General features: G+C 40.1%; 1 protein-coding gene across 12 annotated transcripts in view; it reads right to left on the bottom strand.

Moving 5' to 3' along the window:
* Positions 1-992: 992 nt before the first annotated feature.
* LOC110991229 (uncharacterized) overlaps positions 993-21,228 on the bottom strand; it is a 36,702-nt gene continuing 16,466 nt past the window's right edge. For 4 of the 12 annotated variants that reach the window (XM_022256506.2, XM_087133942.1, XM_022256509.2 and 1 more), the window contains 5 exons: positions 14,265-14,366; positions 8,435-8,545; positions 7,227-7,413; positions 5,529-5,893; positions 993-4,922 (listed from right to left, as the gene is read on the bottom strand). In XM_022256506.2, the coding sequence (XP_022112198.1) occupies positions 3,891-4,922; positions 5,529-5,893; positions 7,227-7,413; positions 8,435-8,497 (1,647 nt within the window). In that variant the 5' untranslated portion in view covers positions 8,498-8,545; positions 14,265-14,366 and the 3' untranslated portion in view covers positions 993-3,890. Of the gene's footprint in view, positions 4,923-5,528; positions 5,894-7,226; positions 7,414-8,434; positions 8,546-8,938; positions 10,616-12,816; positions 14,205-14,264; positions 18,416-19,138; positions 19,500-21,228 lie in introns of those variants that run through there. The other 8 variants (XM_022256510.2, XM_087133945.1, XM_087133943.1 and 5 more) reach the window with 7 other exon arrangements.

Raw genomic sequence — 21,228 nt, forward strand, 5'->3', positions numbered from 1 at the left:
CTGTAATTTTAACCAAAATGCAAGGCTTAACCACCTTGTCGTTTTGTTAATTTTATGTGAAAATTTGAACATGGCCTATATTGCATCAAAATTATCTAAAAGTGTCAGAAAAGCTGGACTTCATCTTGACCTACATTTGAGGTCTTTTAGGAAAAGCCCACTTCCAGAAAGTTTGATTAAAAGGCAAGGCTAACCCCTTGCAGTTTTTACATTTTTGGTTCAAAATTGGAAATTGGTCTAAATTGCATACAAATTATCCAGAATTGTCAGAAAAGCTTAAATTCATCTTGGAATAAACTTCTCAGCCTTTTTAGAAAAATTCCAGGTTGACAAAATTTATTTAAAATGCAAGGCGTACCCCTTGTGGTTTTTAAATTTTTGGTGCAAACTTAAAAATGGTCATAAATGCGTCAAAATTTTCTAAGTGTCAGGAAACATGGAATTCATCTCAAACTGCATTTCTGAGGTTTTAACAAAATTTATTTAAAATGTAAGGCTTACCCCTGGCAGTTTTTTCCATAATTTGTGATGACAATTTTTGACCAAATCTTTATTGAATTGCAAAGCTAATCCCTGGTGTTTTTTTTCAATGTTTGTTGGTGGAAAATTATAAAGAACCTAGATGTGTGTGAAAAATAAATCAAATTCATCTCAAAGTAACTTTCTGAGCTGTTGAAGAAAAAGATTGTAATTGGACTGCAAGCAAGTCTTACCCCTGAAGATTTATTTTAAACTTTTGGTGAACAATTAAACATGGGACTGCATTGCATAGAAAGCACCTTGAAGTGTCAAAGACAATCTTGTCTCAAAAACATTTCTCAGTCGTAAGGCAAGTCCGAGTTGGTATAGTTTTAATTAACTTATTAGAGTTTTGCCAAATTTTAAATGACAAGCAAGGTGTTTTCCTTTATTGCATCGAAAGCATCTTGAAATGTATGGGTTGGCGACATTGCTCTGAAGATGCAGAAAAAAGGAGTCAGTTTTTGACTAAATTTTAGTGAAATTGTAAGACAGCTTTTATTTATAAATTAATTTCTCAAAAGGAACCATTTCATGCAATCCCCATCCGTGAAACCATAAAGTCTTTTTCCTCTCAGATTTGTTTCCATATTTATTTGAACAGATGAAATCCGGGAACTGTGCTTTCCTTAAAGGTGCTCTTTAAGGCTAACGAAGACAGATATCTGGTATTCACCAACATGTTGCTTTCTGTGGAGTTTGGGCTTAGATTATAACACAACCAAATGCTTCATGGCTAACTCATAGTGCCAAGTTTGAGGACACACCGCGTTAGAGGATGCATCATGTTAGAGAATGCACCACTCTGGAGGGCTTCAGTAATAATTATGGCTGGTTAATTTTGGATTTTGTGCTCTGCCTGACGTGTATTATAACACTGTATACTCAAGTGTTTGCCCCCGAAGGCTTGTGGAAAAAAAGTGTACTCGGGTGGGACTCGAACCACTGACTTCCGGCTTACTAGTGCAGACAACTTAACCACCGAGTTTGCCTGTGTCACCTGGCTGGTTTGAATCATCGGGTACCGCGAACAACTACTGTATTTCCAAGAATGGATTTGCTCCAAGGAGATATTAATTTTTGAAGCAGGAAGTTGTGGGTTTGAGTCCCACCCGAGTACACTTTTTTACAAGCCTTCGGGGACAAACACTGAGTACAAAGTGTTACAATGCATGTCGAGCAAGGCAAAAAATCCAAAATTAATTAACCTCTCCCGGCACAAATCCATCCTTGGATATAATTATGGCTGGGCTATTCAAAGCAGACATCGGAACTACAGGCGTGGCTCTTTCAGGTCTAACTCGTGATTAAAAAAAAGAGACACGCATGAAAAAAGAACAAAACATTGGGGATGCAATATCCCTATCCCCCATGCTATGCCACTGCTCTTGGCACGCTCCTGGAAATCACAGAAAACAAAACAAAATTGAATACACAGTAGCACATTTGAACAAAAACCACTCAAACAAAAAAAACCAGAGGCAGGAGATACACCATCAAAACACTGCCTGTTCACGTTCACAGTTCTTCGGTGACTGATACAAAGTTTGATAGACATTCATCTTACAATTACTTATCGCCAAACAAGCCAAGACAAAAGTCCACTTTCTACACTCCTCATTTCTCAGATTAAAAACAACGTACGAGGAGATGACCGAGTATTTTTTTCATGTTTTAATGTTGTCGTAAGTTTGGAATATGACATTTTCAAACAGAAAAGGCATTTGGATGGTGTGGAAACCTGCAATATAGGGAAAAACCTAGAATCAGGAAAATATTTGTGAATGCACATCACCCAGTGATTCTGCACGGCAGTACACGGGCTGTATTTCATTTTACTTTAATGTCAATGTATTCACAGAAAAAGACGACAGAAGAAATATACATCTCTTTACATGGAGTAAAAACTACATATACAAACAATAAAACCTGGATGAAAAAGGAAATTATTTCATACAAACACAATAAAAAAAACCATATGACTTTGCACAAAAAACATGTAATTACCTGTACATGCATTAGTAATCTAAAATTAAAATTTTGAATAAAATTCTGCCTACAAAGGCTACAAAGTAAAAACGGTGTTTTGAAAATATTTTGATTATATTAAAAATTCACTACAAGCACATAGCAGAAGATAATACCAATATAATATGCACAAAGTTTATTACACTCACCTAGACCCACAACAGAGAACTGCAAAAAAAGGTTCCCATGGTGAAATGGCGAGTTTAATACCAGTAACGGTGATGCTTCCTTGATGCTTTTGAGAAAGGTAATCTTGTAGTACGTTTCTACTATGTAGACCACGAAGAAAAACTTGCAGTTAACGGGCCTTGTGTGCATCACACTTGATCACTGGTGCGGAATTCAATGAAATGTCTAGTAGTCCAACAGTAGAGGGAAGCAAGGGCATGGTCCCTGGGAAACAGGCATTTAAATTAAACTCTCATTTTCCTTAAGGGGAAAAACTCCCCTTTTCCCACAAGATTTATACAGGTTACAAATTTGTAAATACAATAAACCCTTGAATGGAAATGTAAGTTCTATTAAAGCTGTTCTTTCAGTCATGATCAGTCAGCTAACCAGTTACTATTTATGTAGTGTTGACTGAGAATTTCCACTTTCCGAAAAGGGCAAAATCGTCAGCTAATCGTCTCATGTGCATGTACAACCAGAAGACACAACCACTGGTTTGCAAGAGTCGTCTGAATAGTACCTTCCATATCTGACCGCAACTGCATACTTTTCAACACCTCGGTGGCCTGCCCACAAAGTGACGTTTGCAGCCAGTTTCAATTACAACACATGGTCTGCCTATGCAGACCCCCCTCCCAACTTTGTGTCTGTGTGTACAAAAAAAAAGCCCCACGGCGTATTAGCTCAGATTTGCCCGAGCATAGATAGTCAGATCATGTTTATGTGTCTGTCGGTGCAAAATGGCAAAGAATGTACAATGAACAGGATGTGTTACTGCATCACTGTGCTATACCAGCTACACCATACTTAGACATCTGAGACTGCTCATTTGGCTGAGTACATAATGAGTGCTGCTAAGAAAATATACCACTTTTTTTTCACATAGTCCTGGTAATTTCAATGCTTGCATTTGATAATATCTAAATTGAAATAGATTTGCATTTTAATTCAAGTGACTCATTCAATACAACTTGTAGCCACTGTCTGCGATTCAAAGTAATAATACGTGTAGATCTCATTGGAAAATTTGACAATGGAAATAAATCTGGCGGACTGCTGTAGCTGACCTGGCATCAGTATGGAAATGAAATCTCAAGTGAATGCTACTGGTCAATAACATAACTGACTGTTTGTGAAAAAGGAATCTTGCTATTTTATCAAACCAGATTCAACTATCGGATTTTGCTATCATGTCTTGTCCGTCTCAGGGGGCCTCCGGGAAGATCTGATTCATCAATTTGCCGCTGAGAGTTGGCCAATGCAGTAGTCCGGTTGAAATCAATCATGGCATAGGTGTCGGTCCGGCGACTCGAACCCTCTGAGTTCAAACTGGCAGGAGTCTTCGGCGGGGAGCTGGTCATGCTAGAGCTGCGACTCTGGCGAGTCTGGATTGTGGGTGTGGTCTGAACCGCTTCCAAGCTCTCCATGTCCAGGTCAGCATAATTCATGCGGCCTTTGGGAGCCGGCTGGAGAACCACACTCGAGTTCCCATTGTACACAGCCGACCTCATCCCGACTTCCGACAGCGCGTCCAGGTTGGCATAGCTGTGCTCACTCGCTGGTGATCGGTTTCCTGCGACGCTGCCATCAAAAATAAACTCGGAACCCCCACTGCCTTTGCTGGAGGAGGTACTGCAGGGTGATCGCAGGTCACAGCAAAAGACAAAATTGTTATGGGGGAGTTCCCCGACCATGTCTAGATTCGCATAGTAGCTGCTACACCCAGAAGTCCTGCTGCTGGGAGTTGTGAGGGAAGTCTGGGAAACTAGACTCATTGGAGTCGTAATTGACACAGGCGAGGCCCTGCTGGTCTGGTTCTCATGAGTAACTGTCTCTGAGGTAGAGTTCGTTGAGCTGATAACACCTGCATTGCTGCTCAAGCTCAGGCTGCTTTTCAAGGGCATTGTGTTGCCATTCACGATGTCCTGCACCGAGGAGGGTTTCATGTAGTGGGACTCGGGGAGGCTGGTGGGTTTCAGCATGGTCAGAGGTGGCATCCCGACTCTGTCCATGTTGCCGTTGACGTCATTCTGGACCAGCATCACAGCGTCAGTCTCTGTAATGCCAACGTCAGTGGAATCCTCATCCATGTCATGCTTAAGCCGTGCATAGTTCACGTTGGGGTCGTTTTCTTCTGACGGAGACCCAATGTTCTCCTCACTAAGCCGAGGTAACAAGTTGGCAGTGACAGAGGATGAGTCAGCCTACATTGATATGGATGAATAGATGAAGAACCACATATTATTATATGAGACCATGCACTGCAAGTGACACAAAAATGAAAAGACAAATATTCACAACATCGTTAATGAAAATCAATGCCTCTCTGTTTGCAATAAATCCAAAAACTACCGCAAAAGTGGGTTTTCAGAAGCAAGCACCAGTTTGTAAAAACCAAAGGAACCAATGCTGTATGTACCGGTACATGTACGTCAATCTGGTGACGTGATACTGTACACATACGAGTTAAAGAACCCAACAATTAGCAGAAGCATTAATGTAAAAACGTGGCAGCAGCACGTAAGTCTAACACTGATAAAGAAAAGTTGACACTGTTGTAAAAAGTTCTGGAAGTTCATCACACGTTGTGGGTCAATTGAAATGAGCTCTCTGTAAGAAAGGCAGCAAATCAAAGTTCCTGATGTGTACGATGATCATGTGCCCTTGATCTGGGTAAACTTCACTGATATCAAGGAGCAAAAAGTGGTTGGGAAAAAAGTGGGGGGTGGGGTTGTATTCATTAGCCACATGCTGAGGTAGAAAGCAATTGAATCTTCTGCCGATGCCAAGTTTTTAAAGTTAATCCTTACCATGCTTTCTTGAGGGGATTCTGGGATATCCGGGAAGGAGTTTGCATTGATGTAGTGCACTGATGCATTCGGGGATGAAGGGGTCTGTGCACCCGGTGATGATGCAGTTGAGGCCGTTCTGCCAATGTAGCTGGTCCCTCCGTAAGCAGTGCCGTTCCTGAACGCGGCCAGGCTGGGCGAGTCTGTGGAGAAGGCTGAGAGGGCTGGGGAACTGGGCTGGTGGGTGGGAGATGCTGCCTCATTCGCTGCCTCGGCAGACGAAGAGGAGTAGCTGCTACCATAACGGCCATTGCCACAGGCCTGGGCATTCTCTTGCACATGGCGGAAGAGGAATTCAGCACGTTTGCATTTGAAGGCGTAGATACCTGTAGCCAAAGGAAACGAGCAATAAATTACTTACGGAGAATTCATCCAATTTTTATAGACTATCCATTCTGAAAAGGAAATTGAAAAAAAAAAATCAGAAGTAAAAACACAATTTAGAAATGAAACAAAAAAAACCAGCCTAATCATGAAGGCTAGAATTTCACAGCATTCAGTTGATCCATGAAGATGAAGACAGCAATATCTGACACTCTCAGTTTATGATAATGGTTGCTGATAATACACGGGTCATGCAAGCTTGCAATACACAAACTCAGACCTCCTCGTCCTGCCGTCCATTAGACACGGAAAGTTAACTTCTCCATAAGCAATACCCGCATTCCTATGGCCTAAATATGCAATCATAACACTTGAATTGCAGAAATTCCTCAAGCTACAACATGTACAAACACAATATACCAGAAAAAATTACGGCAGACTTGTGGCACCCCCCGAATTTCTTTTTGGGGAGGGGAAGGGTGTGCCACATGACACACATGAATGTGGGGTTAAATTTTGAGAGGGCAAGAATTTTAATGCAGTCTTGAAGCATAGGCAAAAGTGAGTATCTTTTCTACTTGGAGATGTACTGACATGTTGAAAGTCAGTGGCAATTTTTATGGCAAAACAAGTGCATGGTATGAATGTGGTAATAAGAATGTTGGTTTATTTTTTGATGTTGAGTAAGGTTAAAGGTTATGGTATGCTGATCCCATGCAGAGCAGATAGAAGGGAGAGATTTCAAGGTTTAAGTATTTATCATGCTATCGTATGTCAGCAAAACAAATAAAATTCTATGCTGACAAGACTGCAGGGGCCGAGGGTTAAAGCTTTCATTTTCTTTCCATGGTGTTCCTTTTCGGAGGCTGCGGCAATTTTTCAGGAGGTTAACGAATTTGACCAAATTATATTCCCTTTTCTTTTTTTCCCGTAGTGCATTATGAGATAAAGACCGAAACATTTCCTATGAAAATACATGTATTATTCAAAGAATCTCTTAACACCAGCCTTCCTAGATCCAAATCCACTAGGTTTATGGCAGATTTTGCAAAAATCAAAATGGCAACTCCTGAACACTATCACAACGTAAGGAGGGCTGATGCCTTTTAGAAATTGAAGAAGAAAGAATGAGATATTGGATTACTGCAAAGTGTAGGATTATAGAAGATTCAGGAAGGTTTGCAATGAAAATTCCACGGTACATGTACTTAATCTGATCACAGTTTACTTGAAATGAACAACTTTAAAACAGCTACAGCAGATGACAATTTACTGCCTCTTGTACAATATAACTGGCTGCTGGGGGGAAACAGGGTCGATCCCCAAGGTATTCACCTGGACCTGTCGCACACCGCCGGCCACTCTCAAAGGAGAAGAGTTTCTTGTCGAAGCCATAACGTCGCAGGCTTCTCAGGGGCCACTTGATGGGCTCCTTGCCTCGCTGATGGAGGATGATGTCCGTCTTGGTAACCTCTATCACAGCCCGCTGGATTTCGGACCCCATGTCGTCAACGTTCCGCACCTGGGAGGGGATGGGTGAAGGAAAAAAATGAAGGGAGGCAAAGGTTGTGAGAGCATCCATGTCAGATAGGAGCAAGCTGCAGGAAGGTTACGGTGGACAATCAAAAGCACAGAACACTGAAAATATAGGGCACAGCATGGGACAAGTTTTTCTCAATGTGTATATGGGTAATTCCAGATATTAGGGATCCATTTTTTGTGTGTGTCCCTGTCACATCTGACGTATAATTTTGTCAGATCAGAACACATTTTCTGATTTCCAAGAGTGACGAATTAATGCAAATTACCTGCCAAACAGATAGTAATAGTTTGAAATCAATTCTGGTGATATTTCCATGTCAAATGATAAAGGATAGATGTAACAGGAAACAAAAATGTCACACTTTTGGACCCCTAATTTCTGGAATCACCCATATGCTTTGTAAACTGGCATTATTTCCAACAGGCTTAACAACAAACAACAAAAAGATTCTTCTTACAAGCTAAAGGCCCAAACATACGCCTTGATAACTTATTCTTTTGGAATGTTGTTACTTGAAACTGTATACACAATGAAACTGTCCGGGCCTTGCACAGTACTTGGAAAACTGAAATACTTAGGGACTACAAATAACCTGCTTTCATAGCCAGCTTTGGCATTTCACAGACCATTTAAGTAAAAATACATTTATGAACAGGATTCCAAATCAGTGCCAAGGAAAGCTGCTAGCAGTCAAGCAGGATCCATGTTCAATGGATGTGCAAATGCACAGTCTGTAAGCATAACAAAGTCAGACAAACAACAAAGTCTGAGGATTCCAGGTGTTTTCTGGGTGAATTGCTAGATATAAATCCAAATCCAATGACAAAGGTTTGCTGATAGGAATGGGACTCAATAGACTGTGCAGTTACTTTTTTTAAGGGGAGGAGTTATTTCCCAGCAATTGGTTTAAATTCATACCGACATGGACACAGAAGTGACAACAGTTGATTGAGGGTGAGAACAAATTGAACTGGTAATTGTCAAAAATCACAGTTCCTACCTTGAACATATTCTGTGTCAGCTTGGCATCTTTAGGACGGATGCATGCTTGTTGGTTTCCCATGGTGATCACTTTGTAAACACAAAAGCTCAGAATGCAAGCTGACCAAACCTGCAAATGGGGAAAAAAATAACAGCCCGAATTTATGACAAACCAATTATTTCAGCTATCACTCACTTCTCCCGTTGTGACAATTTGCCCCAATCACAAACACGGGTGGACATATTCACGCATATGAATCTTGGACTGACATTTCCATGGAAACACATACGCACTGGTAGCAAGCGACCCTGAAACACACAACCATGTCAGAGAAAAATAAATGTCACGAAGATTTTCCCTTGACTGTACAAATGCCACAAGGTGGGAAGACTGTGAACTTTTTGCGTGGAAACGGCATCTGCTTTGGTTAGATTGAATTGTGAACAACATGCAAAGCACACAATCAGAACTCTTTCATGTACAATGTACATGCTATTTTACTCTACACGTTGGTACATGTACCTTGGCAATCTACCAAACCAATGTGTGTAGTGACATTCACTCCTGGCATACCTACAGTTCACTTTGGTGCTTTACAATCAAACCCGCGAGTTTTTATATCAGAAAACCTACTCCTGTCAGCCAATCCCGAACTTCGTGGGGGGGGGAGAGACGACAAACAATTCAGGCACATGACTCAGTTCTTGGCAATGTCCTGTTGTCTGTTGGTCCTCACTTCTGGCTGCTGAGAGAGCACTGTTCATCAAGCAGCGACTGCGCTAATCACTATAATTCATTCGATTAGTCGTCGGCAAAAAGCGGATCAACTCTACGGATATGCGGTTATCAGACTACAATTATGTACTTTCGAACACTGGCAATGCTGGGATTCCATCCTGGCAGTCCTTTCTTCCAGTGTCTTTGAAGTCTTTAAGGGATCGTCCGGCTTGTTTTCAAACTTGAAGGATGAGGCAGTCAGGAATTCCTAAGAGGATTATCTCCAAACCAGGCCCCTTTTCATTTCTTTGCCAGCGCACATCTTGTCTTTATTACATGTAAGCTGGCATGTACACGTTGGTGGCCCTAATTCGAAATTGAAAGGTCCATAGCGTCCTACCCCCAAGCTGGTAAATCAATCCAGTCCAGCGTTTGCTTTTAGCAGCTGCTTTGTTTGTTAGTTGAGAAAGCAAGAGGATGCAAACAATAGGTCAATTTGTAGAGGAAAATTAAGTGCTCCGATGCATACAGAGTGGGAAAGTACAGATGGGTTCTTCTGCTGAACCACCCAAACCAACGCATACGTAAAGCAGTCCGGACTATGAAATGTCAGATGTAAAATATATGCACACCGAACTATTAAGCCAGCAGCTTCGTCTTACCAGCAACATGAATCGGTTCAATTTCATTCAACAAGGATAATTTATTTAAATGAGGTAGAAAAAAGAAGAAAGTTTGACAAAAATAATTTGAGTCTAAACTAAAGGATGGATAACAAACTGTGCGGACCCTTTTCAGTTGAGAACATTTTGGGAATTCCTCCATTGTTGTAAGGCTTTTTTTTGTAACTCCTTCGTTCACAGCTGCTGAACAAACGCAACCCTGCCTTCCCTGAAAAAACAAAACCTCCAAGGTCTCTGAGGATAATCTAATCAAATAGTGCCCTTGAGGAAGAGGACTGTAAAGAAAACTACCTCCGACTTCTCATTAATCCATCCTCAAATTTGAGAGTGCACTTCCTTTGAATTGTCAAGATACATGCACAACTGGATTTATTTTCCATTAATCTGAGAACCACTACCTGTGACGGAAATTCTCCGGAACACCTTCCTGAAGGAACCCCCCTGCAAAAACCACAGATCACAAGCTATAAAAACCTAGACACTTCCACAGAGGTCTTAATCTTATTATGTGTTATGATGATCACGAGCCCGTTTGAATTGTCCCGTTTTGGAATGTCTGGTGGGTAAATATTTCCGGTCTTTGCCAGGCAAACCCCTATTCATAACAGAAAGAATTCAAGCTTTTCACCAGTTTCAACAGTTAAGCTGGCATAGTTTACCCCTGAAGTCACTCAGTCATAGGTGATTCAAACATTGCATTCACACGAGGAAACAGGTCAGGCCACAATTCAGAGCCAACAAAACTGAAGTTTCCACCTGAAAGTTCACATTCTTCTTATTTCTTCATGGATCAAAGAGGATTTAAAGAGCACCTCTAAGGAAACATGTTTTCTCTGATTTTATCTGTTCAAGTAAATATGGAAGCCTCCAAATCGAATGCAGCGTCATTTGTCTTCAGGACTCAACTATAACAAGCTAAAGAAATTTTTTCTGTTCATGCCAAGATGCGAATTCTGAACGTAGACTGTGTCGTTCGGAGAAAACTGAGAAAACAAGGCGAACCCTCACCCTGTGTTAGGAGTGGATAAACCCTTGTGCATGCCAAACAATGCATGTAGCCATTGTTTGTAGCTACTGTTTGGTATGCACAAGGGTTTATCCACTATGAACACAGGGCAAAGATTCGCCTTGTTTTCTCAGAATGATGCAATCTACATTCAGAATTCGAATCTTGGCATGAACAGAAAAAAGGCCCTTTTTAGTATGTTACAGTTGAGTTCTGAAGACAAATGACACTGCATTCGATTTGGATGCTTCCATATCTATTTCAACAGATGAAATCAGAGAAAACATGTTTTCCTTAGAGGTGCTCTTTAACAACGGTTGAGTATGTGTAACATAACTACCAAATCTATGGGATCAAAAATGTTTAACCATTTGTGTAAGTGAAGCAGGTCCCCTTCATATCCATCTCTATTGTGAGAAGTCCAACGCGTGGGGGGGTGCCATTATGACCAATTTCACAAGTGAAGAGGAAAAAACCCACGACCCTACTGGGGCTACCCAAACACTAACTTCAATTTTTCTGGGAAAACTTCTAAAGTACAGGCATTGGTACATAACAAATCATGCAAGTTGTTTGAAATACGAAAGATAAAACTGTTATCTACATCCGTAGCTGCTTGCTAAATGGTTCAAGCTTTCCACTTCAGGTAAATTTCATCAGGGGCAGGTGAACCACCACAAGCAATATGCAGTTGCTGATGCCATCAAGTCTGCTTCAATTTTGCTTTGTGTTAAGCGTAAACAACCGCTAGAATGTATTTTGACTGAAAAAAGTCCAGTTTCAGGACATTTCTAGTTGTTATAGCATGAACATTAGGCAGAAAATGCCTGCGGGGATCACTAAGTGTTTGTACATGAAACAAACACGAACCTCTCTATCCTTTGATTTTTTTAATTGGCATCACCAGCTTTGAATATTCTATTGCTCTATCAATGAATCCTGAAAGGAAGGTCTTACGATTAATTTTACCTGTTTAATTTCAAAAAGCATTATTATGCACATAGCTATGAGGCAAGACTTGGTTTTCCAAACAGCAGCTGGCATGGATCAGGTCACTATCTAGCCTCAGTTGTTTTTCCATTACTTCAGTTGTTAAAATCCAGACCCTAATCTGCTACTCAAGTGTCTTTTCTCCTTTCTCCCAATCTTTTTTTCCAGGGGGGGGCATACTTAACACTGAAGGAGTCTAGGCATGTTTCTCTTTTGTTCAAGCCTCAATAGGCTTACAGTTTTACAGGTGTTTTGTGCGTGTAATGCGCAGGCTATGGGTCTCCCGGCCAATCGAAATCCAGGGGCATGCTGCTGAGAGATATTGATTGATCTGCGTTTGGCTCTGAGACAAGAAAAACAAGGAGAGTAAAAAGAGGACAACATGCAGCATTGCTTCATGGAGACAGGCTGGGAATTCTGTTTGTAGCACTGGGACCACGGGTCTTTGGGTTTGGTATTACTGGGTTAATGGTTGGGTTGCAAACTCCTGACAGTTATTTTTGGTTGGTAGTGAAAACAACATTGTTTATTTACTGAGCAGAGTGATCCAATTATCGGTCTCAGGGGCCTTGGTGGATATATGCCACTACCTGTCTTTGCATGGAGCTCATAAAATGGTAAAGAACTAGCCCGTCTGCAGGAATGCAAGAGAATTTCACCACGGAGATACATGCTCCACTGAACGGATTTCTCAACACTTTTTCACCCTTCAAGTTGGTGTTCATAGCTTGGCTTACATACAAAAAATCAGGATAAGAAACTGATGTCAATGATCCATGTCATGCGAACTTCAACAACACTTGCTGAAATGCAACATGTACAAACAGAATTGTACACAAGTTACTACTACACACTGGCTGTTAAAGAAAAATTAGCCCACGTTGTGGGGGCACACTACGGTTCCCGATACTTGGTCCAAATTTCCTTGACAAACAAATCTTCCCAGCTACAAAACAAGTGCACATATACCGGTACATGTACAGCACACATAAACATGTACATACCTGTGCCAGTCTACCAATTCCATGCGACAGGGTTAAGTCAACCGTTCAATCACAGAAATGACATTATAGCCATGTAACTGCAGAGACCCTACGGCAATGCCCTACCTCTGGCATCTGCCAAGAACAGTGTGAAGACGATACAATGAAGCACAAAGACAGACACCAAATGAAAAGAACAATAGGAGGAGGTGCGCATATTGTCACAGCAACACTTGTCATCCAGGCAGGAACAATGTATTCTTGATAAATGACAGATAGCAATCAAGGCCACTGACAATTGGCAATCAGAACAATAGCAACCGACACAACTGTATCTCTCACAAGCCTCCTAAAGATGTCAAGTGACTCAGCGCAAGCTAAGAATACAATTGGGAAGTGAAATAGGAAAAGAAAAGACAATGACACTCCTGGGTCTACTCGTACTCCCTAGGCCAGCGATTAGAAAAGCATACTTATACCCTTACACTGCAGGACTTGGAACTGGCTTCTTTTCACTCAGACATTAATTTTAATTGAACGGTAAATGTGGCCGGATCTCAAGAAATAACTCTCAAGGCCATTTCTGAAGTAATTCTGTTGAAGTCTGCACTGGCAATAGCAAACTGTGCTCTTTGTGTTGATAAATTACTCAGTCTGGCATCCTGATGACAGTGGACATTTTTACACACACTGTATGCATGGTTCAAGGAGGAAAAAGAACTCTTTGGAATACGCCTTCACAGAGTGTAAAAGAAAAGAAAGACAGACCAGAGCCCATAAATCTGGAGTAAAAGCTTCCAACAATCTGTTTCCAATGCACAATAATACTGACTCACTTGCTAGCCTATTTGCTTATTTGGCCAGGAAATAAATTGATACAAACCGGCCATGTACACTCTTGTACAGAACCTGTATTCCTACTGTTCACAGTATGTTAGATTTTATCTGGAACAGACAAGTCAACGATACAACCTTTACTTGATTTCACTTTGTTACACTGGCATTAGAGGCTGAAATTATGTACACACTGTATATGTACTCTCAGATATCTGGCATTTTCCAAGCATTTGTGCATATATTTGAACAATTATTTAAGAGAACTATGCTTGGTCATATGCAAAAACTCATGTAACTTTGATAATATTGTACGAAAGATCATGAGCTGATAATGTTCCAACTCTTTTCATTCTAGTCCCGGATCCCTCTCTGCTACATGTATCAAGCACCAGTATAAAACGGGAGTCCCTATGCTAAGCATAAAGCATGTTTGACATTCAAGATGAATGGACTTTTTGAGCAATTGTTCAAGCCATCTATTCATAGATCCGATACCAGAGAACGTGAGCACAATGAACAAAATTCTATCACAGGATTCAATAAATCCTTCATCTTTCGTAGAAACTTCAACAGAAAGTTTCATAATCTTCAGTCTTTAAATCCACAGGACGTGCAAAGAAGACAGGACTTACCTTGAATTTCTAACACCCAGTCATGCCACAATGAACAAGCTGCAACCAGTTCTATTCCTGGATTTACAGTCTACAGCCAGCCGCAAAACAATTACTGTTGTCCTGCAACAAGGCCAACCAAAGACCATTACATAATCTAACCTTGCCTGTTGACCAATAGCTTGCATTATGTGACATGAGTTTCCAGCAGGGCGGGCATGTGAGCTCTTGCTACAAACACCTTGAGCCAGCTTTATTAAAGCTCCCTACTTGTTTTGAGTCACACCTGGGACTGCTCCATTGCCAGCTATGGGGGTGGTCTTGTTTGGGATAGATTGGAAGGGAAGTTTGATTCCCTACTACTATACCACGGGGCAAAGAGAGTTCTCTGCAGTTCCATTCAACTTGACACTTTGGGAGCCCAGTTTTCATTTTTCTGATTATATTTTAAAAGATTTGTTGGTTTTCACTGTTGTCTCTGGGTTCTTTTTTTTAGGGGTGGGGAAGAGGACTGACCAACTATGTGTAAGCTGTTGATTTATGGATTTGTGGATAACGAACTAACAGTTTCTCAACATGCAGAAAACAACTCATTTGAATATGCGAGCTCACATACATATGTACATTCTGTGGTGTAGGCCCACCAATATGTATACACATTTTCTCATTTGGCCTACAAGTAGCGGTACGTACGGTGAGATTAGTTGGCCATTAGTGATGCAGTCAATTGCACAGTTCATTGAAAGCCAGTAACACAGATGCATGCACATAATGTGCTGCTAGGCCTTCCTGAGTTAAGGGAGCAAGCCCCTTGCAAGTTCAATTTGAATAAAATCTGGTACACTGAGTTTTTTTTATAATCACGTGAAAAGAACAATTTGAATTCTCCATACTAATGGTAACTAATACTAACGGAACACCAGTTACATGTGAGATACCTACATGTAGTTTGCATCAATACACTGTTTTCGATGGATAAGAAGGGCACAAAGGAACCAGTCCATTCCAGAAATGGTGGTCACTGTGCAAGAGCTTGCCCCGAATCACAAGGTAAAGCAACAGTGTCTTTAGTCTGGGGAATTCAACTTGTTATCTTTACGTGCAATCAAATCGATTTTATTCAAATTTAACTCATAAAAGGCTTATTTCCTTTGTTAGGAAAGCCGGAACCAGATTGTGGGGGCAAGAATTTGTCCCCATAACGTCTATTTCAACATGTGTAATTCCTATTACCCAGTAACGAGTATGGGTGTACATTTCTACACAACATACATGTACATGTACAACCCCAAGGTTGTGAACTGTGACACTGATAGCGTGGTCCCTTCATCACTGTATCAAATTTGTCTACAATTTCATTGAAGTACAACTATAAATTTCACAGACTTGATATTTATAAACGTTACACAGTTAAGGGTCTTTGGACTAGGCAAAGTTACATGTACATGTATCATATAGGTACATCTCAGGTTTGTAAATATTCTGACCTTCAAACAAGATAACAGTATCCCGTACTTTTATTTTTCCACCGACTACGTAGTGACTAGAATGTTCTAATCCACACGTATGTAACTGGCTGTATTGGAACAGGCATCTGATCGTACACAGCAATGAGTAGGCAGAATACTGAATGTGGGTTACGTGGATTTCTCTGATTGTGAATGCCATCAATAATTTAGGCAATCATTTTAGCACAGTGACATATTTACCCACTCATCAAGTGAATAGCTACACCCACACACTACATATACCGAGAATTACAGCAGTACAGATGACTCTTTGCAGCCTGGCAACCATAAAGTCAAATTGGAGGCAGTGTGAAAACAAAGTTTTCTGACCAGGTAATAAGACTTTTTTACATGTCATGACAATAATTACACGTAAATCAAGTTTCAATAAATATTGGCAAAAAGTTCAGTTCTCAAAAGCTTGCTTCATGAAGGTTTGTTGACCCTGTTTTCTTATTTGAACCTTGCATGTCCAATGTGGCAAATGTAAACAAATACATCCATGTAAGGCATTTGACAAACCCAAAAAATTCCGTGCATGTTTAATATTGTACAATATGTACCAGCAAATGTTCATACTATGTCAACTAACAAGACTGGGGAAGGACAACACATTAAATGTACAAAAAAGTGCTCGGTCCAAATGCTTTCCTTTAGACAAAAAAAATTTGAACGTGTAAATGTGACCTGTCACCACAAAATGGGCTGAAAGTCAGAGTTTTGAAAAGAGAGATATAGGTTTTTTTTTAATTTAGCAGAAAAAGAGCTTTCAAATGGCATAACACTTCTGGTAAAAAATACGGTGACAGTGAGATATTCCGGTGGCTTTGTGTCTTTGTTTCTGATAATGTTTCAACATTTCTGACTGGCTACAAATAATGCTATCGTCAAAATTGGGAGGAAACATGGCTTGTCGAGTTGATCCTGCTAAAAAGTTGGAATTACATAAAACAAGGGTTACTCTTTCCCAAAATTACAAACCCCCCCCCAAATGACCTCCCTTTGAACCGTCAAAATAGGAAAAAGTGGAGTGCGACTTAATGCTCATTTTGCCATGATGGGTCACAAATGATGTCACACTTACATGTATTAGTAAGGTTACAGGCAAGTCACCTGTAACCATTAGCCCCTGTAATGACCATAACTGTCCTGGCCGTTATTCCCTTTTCTCCCACAAACCACTTTACCATTGCACTAGATCATGTGGATTCATCCAGGAAAAAAAACAACACAATGCAATTGAACTTAATTTAAAATTATTTATCTTATTCATGTTATTACGCATCCCAAGATCTCAATTCAGATTGATAAAGTGAAAACCAAGCTCTGTTAGAGAACCCTCACAAATCTACAAGTCAACAATACAAGTCATCGCACTAACAAACCAGCTGGCTAACACAATGACCCAACAAAATATGCCAAAACGAGCACTGCAACAAGTTTCCACAACCTCTCCAACTACTCTACCCACAGGAACTTGAAGTGATTGGGAAATCAGGTGAAATTAACAAGAACAAATTCCTTGTCTATGTGATCTCTCTGGGTCAGTTCCACTTGTCTAGCCGATTAATGAACAGCTTACTCACTGACTTCTAACTAGTGAGACAGGTAGCTAGTCAAGGGCAGGTAGCGGTAGGCAAATACCGGTATGATCATTCCATCTCCTTCCTCAAGGACAGAGTCCAATTAAGAGCACACACTGATCTGAACATGGAGCTTCCCATTTAATGGCTCCACAGTCTAAACCATGATTAACTGCTGGAAAAAAGTTCAAACTGACCTTGCCATATACAAATTTATGATCATAAGTAATGCCCTGAAAGCATCATGTATGGATTTGTAAGCTTGAGATTTTCTTCCATCTGCCTCTCCCCTCCTTTGGTCAGCACTTCTTCTGTATTGCTGCAGTCTCAAGGTGTGTTATTCTTTATATTTATAGGGTTTATACTGTAAATGCTTGCATTTTTAATGCTTCCTCATTGGTAGTTCAGACATCTTCAGTGTACAAATGAAATTCTTCACATCACAATTTTGCAAACTAATACAGAGTTTGACTTTATAATCAAACCATTTTCCTAACTACATGTAGAAAAGCTTTTATGATTTGCCTACCACTTCAACAAACTACATGTACATGTACGTTCACGTATCCAATAAAATAATGTCAATCATGCTGACGCCCTATAAAATTACTTGTTCAGAAATTTGACAATTTTCAGCAAATACAGCCCGTTCAAACCCCGCTCCACTTATTTTCCTTATTCAATCTAATTTAAAGCAATCACCACATGCGGGCTTACAGTTCACAAAAATAGTTTACTTGATATGATTATGAGGAATTGCAGTGGCTTTTGTTGAGCCAAGGTTTCGTGATTATGAACATATGCATTCATCTGGCTTCTCATGTGAGAACAGAACCCACAGGACCAGATAAACAGCTTACAAGCCCAGACCATTTTCATAGCCCTTGTCTGTCTGTGGATGGAGTCTGCCTCCTTTTGTAGCCAGTAGACAGTGCATAACACAAAAAGCCTGGCAACAGATCTTGTTGTTTTGTCCTTCGATATTTGTCCGCCCACAATTTGGTTATTTACAGAGAAGGGTGCTTGGACATACAATGAGCCATGACATGCATATCAAGCCATGCATTTTTCCCCTTCAGTGTTAGGTAAATATTTGTTCAGTTGGCACTAGTAGTAAATTACCTTCTGGCTTAGCCCATGCTCAGACACACTTGCATATGAACAGATAGGAGATGGACAGGAGAAAAAGAACATTTATAATGAAAAGAATTCAGTCGCAAAAACATATTAACTGCTTTACAAGTACAAGTAAATATAACTGTAAATGATTTATCAAATGATCTGTCCCATTGACAAAATACCTGTTAGCTGTAATCAAAATGCTGAGAAAACAATGTATCTTATCATCCTATCTCTCAACAAAACATTGAGGCATCACTAATCTTCATTTTCTCCGAACATAACAAAACTCAGTGACCTAACTCATGTTAGGTTACTCCGATGACTAGAGGATATTTTGTATGCTAAAGTGCTTTGAGCTTCGATAAAAATGAAAAGACGTTGGTTCAGTCATGAACGTGTTCCTAGCTCTATGGTTCAGCTACCAAAGGCTCATAATTTCAAACACAAACACCCACCCACACACACACAAACCGCACAAATCAAAAACAAAACATGCACTTCAGTGTGAACAAACATTTCCTTGATTTCAACACATTCAAATCGTCCTGTGCATGTGTGACCTTGAACATGCATCCTACACCACCTGTACCACAAGTCTGTAACCATGGGGTGTCCATTTCTAGAATTATAATACATGTATGTATGATGTAAGATTACGTCTAGTATTGTGAAATGTACTCACCAATACCTCACTACATTTGTATTTATATTCGAGTGGTTGGCTGTCACCATGGTGGACTGTCAGGAGGAAACTTCAAACATTTCCCCGTTAACATTCAGGCAGGTAATTTCAGGAATGGAATTCCTCCCAACAATCCGTCCTTCTCCTACGCAGAAATCAAGTAACCGGTGAAAGAGGGAGAGAGGGCATCAATGCATGCAGTGGACCAAACAACACATACGCATACATGTACACTGCTGCATCACATCACTTCGTTCTCAGCCGGCCAGAGACCTCAGGGAACAGTCCGGTACCATCTCCCTTGGTGTGTGAGCCTGATGCCTTGAGATGGGGGCAACAAGACCAACCAGAACCCAAGACAGCCACAAGGCTGCAATGAATAATTCATCAAGGCTATACTGATTACATCCAAACACAGCTGGAAGAGTCCATTTCGTATGAAGGGGGACGGTGATGGGATGCAAGGAGGGTGAAGTCCACAAAAACAAATCTGTAAAGCCTGGGGGGCTTTTTGTTGGGATGCTGGCTTTAGCTGCACTTCTCCTACATTCTGAGATGCATCATAACAGTGGGCGTAATTTCACACACTGCTTGTAAAAGCACTGCTTGAACGTTTTCCTGGAAAAACTATAGAAACATGAAGATTCTTTACCAAATTGACTTGAAATATTGGAGAAAATTCGATAAACGGGGTTTCAGTTCCAAGCAACGCAGTCCCATACAAGCTCAGCTCTTGATCAAACATTTTTGAAGCAATGAAAAACACTTAAGCAAAACATGTCTCCCCAAAGTTGACAAGGGTCTCAAAAAAGTGTGCCAAAAAAACCCCAAACCAAACAACTAGAGGTGGTGGCTGTTACAGCAACAACCACGGAGCTGTTTCGGATGTTTAATGGGGAAAATAAAATATAAGGAATTAGTTGAAAGAAATCAGAAGATGATGTCAATAAAGTCAATGGGATGAAATAATTATTGAAAAATTAATAGGAATCATGAAATGACGTCATCCAATTAGAATAATTTTTGAATCAGGGTATTTGATGGCTGTAACTTTGACAACGACTAAACATTGCATGGTGGCTTGAAAACATGTACATGTACAGTCAATGGGCTAAAAACACAATCACAGAAAAACTGATCCTTTAAGTGCATGTCACGTAATTTGTGTTCACACTGAAAAAAAAAATCATGAAATCTTTCTTCATATTTTAGCCCCTGGGTATATTTGTAATCGAAGGAAAGGGAAAATTTAGTCTGATTTCTCTTTCCTTCTCATAGTAATCTTGACTACTAGTAAAGTTGACTACTCAGTCATTAGTGTTAAGTAGGAAAACATGTACAAAACCTAAGCAGAAATCTGCATTTTTAATCTCAGGTCATGTGACTGCTGATGATGTCACCGTGACAATTTTCTTTTGACAGCCCCACGGGGTCACGGTTGGACTACCTATGCTCCTAATACAAAGTCACTCAGATGTATGAGTGCACCAGTCTTTGACTTTAGAAAAAACGTGCACAAAACCTATGGAGAAAAACTGTAGCTTTGAAGTCACATGATTTGCGTTTATATTGAAAACAAATTCTGAAGTATTATTGGATATTCGGACTCTTGGGTATATTTGTAATTGAACTAAGACCAAAAAAATATGATTTTTCTTTCATTCTCATAGTAATCCTCAGCCGAAGTTCGGGACTACTCTCATTAAGATCGATAATTTACTTATTATTTATTCTGGTTTATTCAATTAAAATATACAGAGTAGGCAGCCACATCAGGGTCGCTGATAAAACCCCATTTACAATAATCTAAAGGCATCACATATCAGTTAGAAGGGAATATAAAATGATAACAGTATGGAAAATGAATCATAATTTTAAAAAAAGTAAAAATAAAAATTATGAAAAATTAAGTTATAAATCTATGTTCACCAAACAGGGAAAAAAAAATAATAATAATATTAGGCTGTAGAAAAACGGGTACAAAACTTATAGGGAAAACTGCCACTTTAATCTCATGTCATGTGACCCCTGATGACGCTATCGTAACAATCTTATTTTGACAGCCCAAGGGGTTGTTGGACTACCTATGC

The sequence above is a fragment of the Acanthaster planci genome, linkage group LG03 (genome assembly GCF_054643075.1).
Source record: "Acanthaster planci isolate LZ-2023a linkage group LG03, COTS_SCS, whole genome shotgun sequence".
Taxonomy (NCBI): domain Eukaryota; kingdom Metazoa; phylum Echinodermata; class Asteroidea; order Valvatida; family Acanthasteridae; genus Acanthaster; species Acanthaster planci.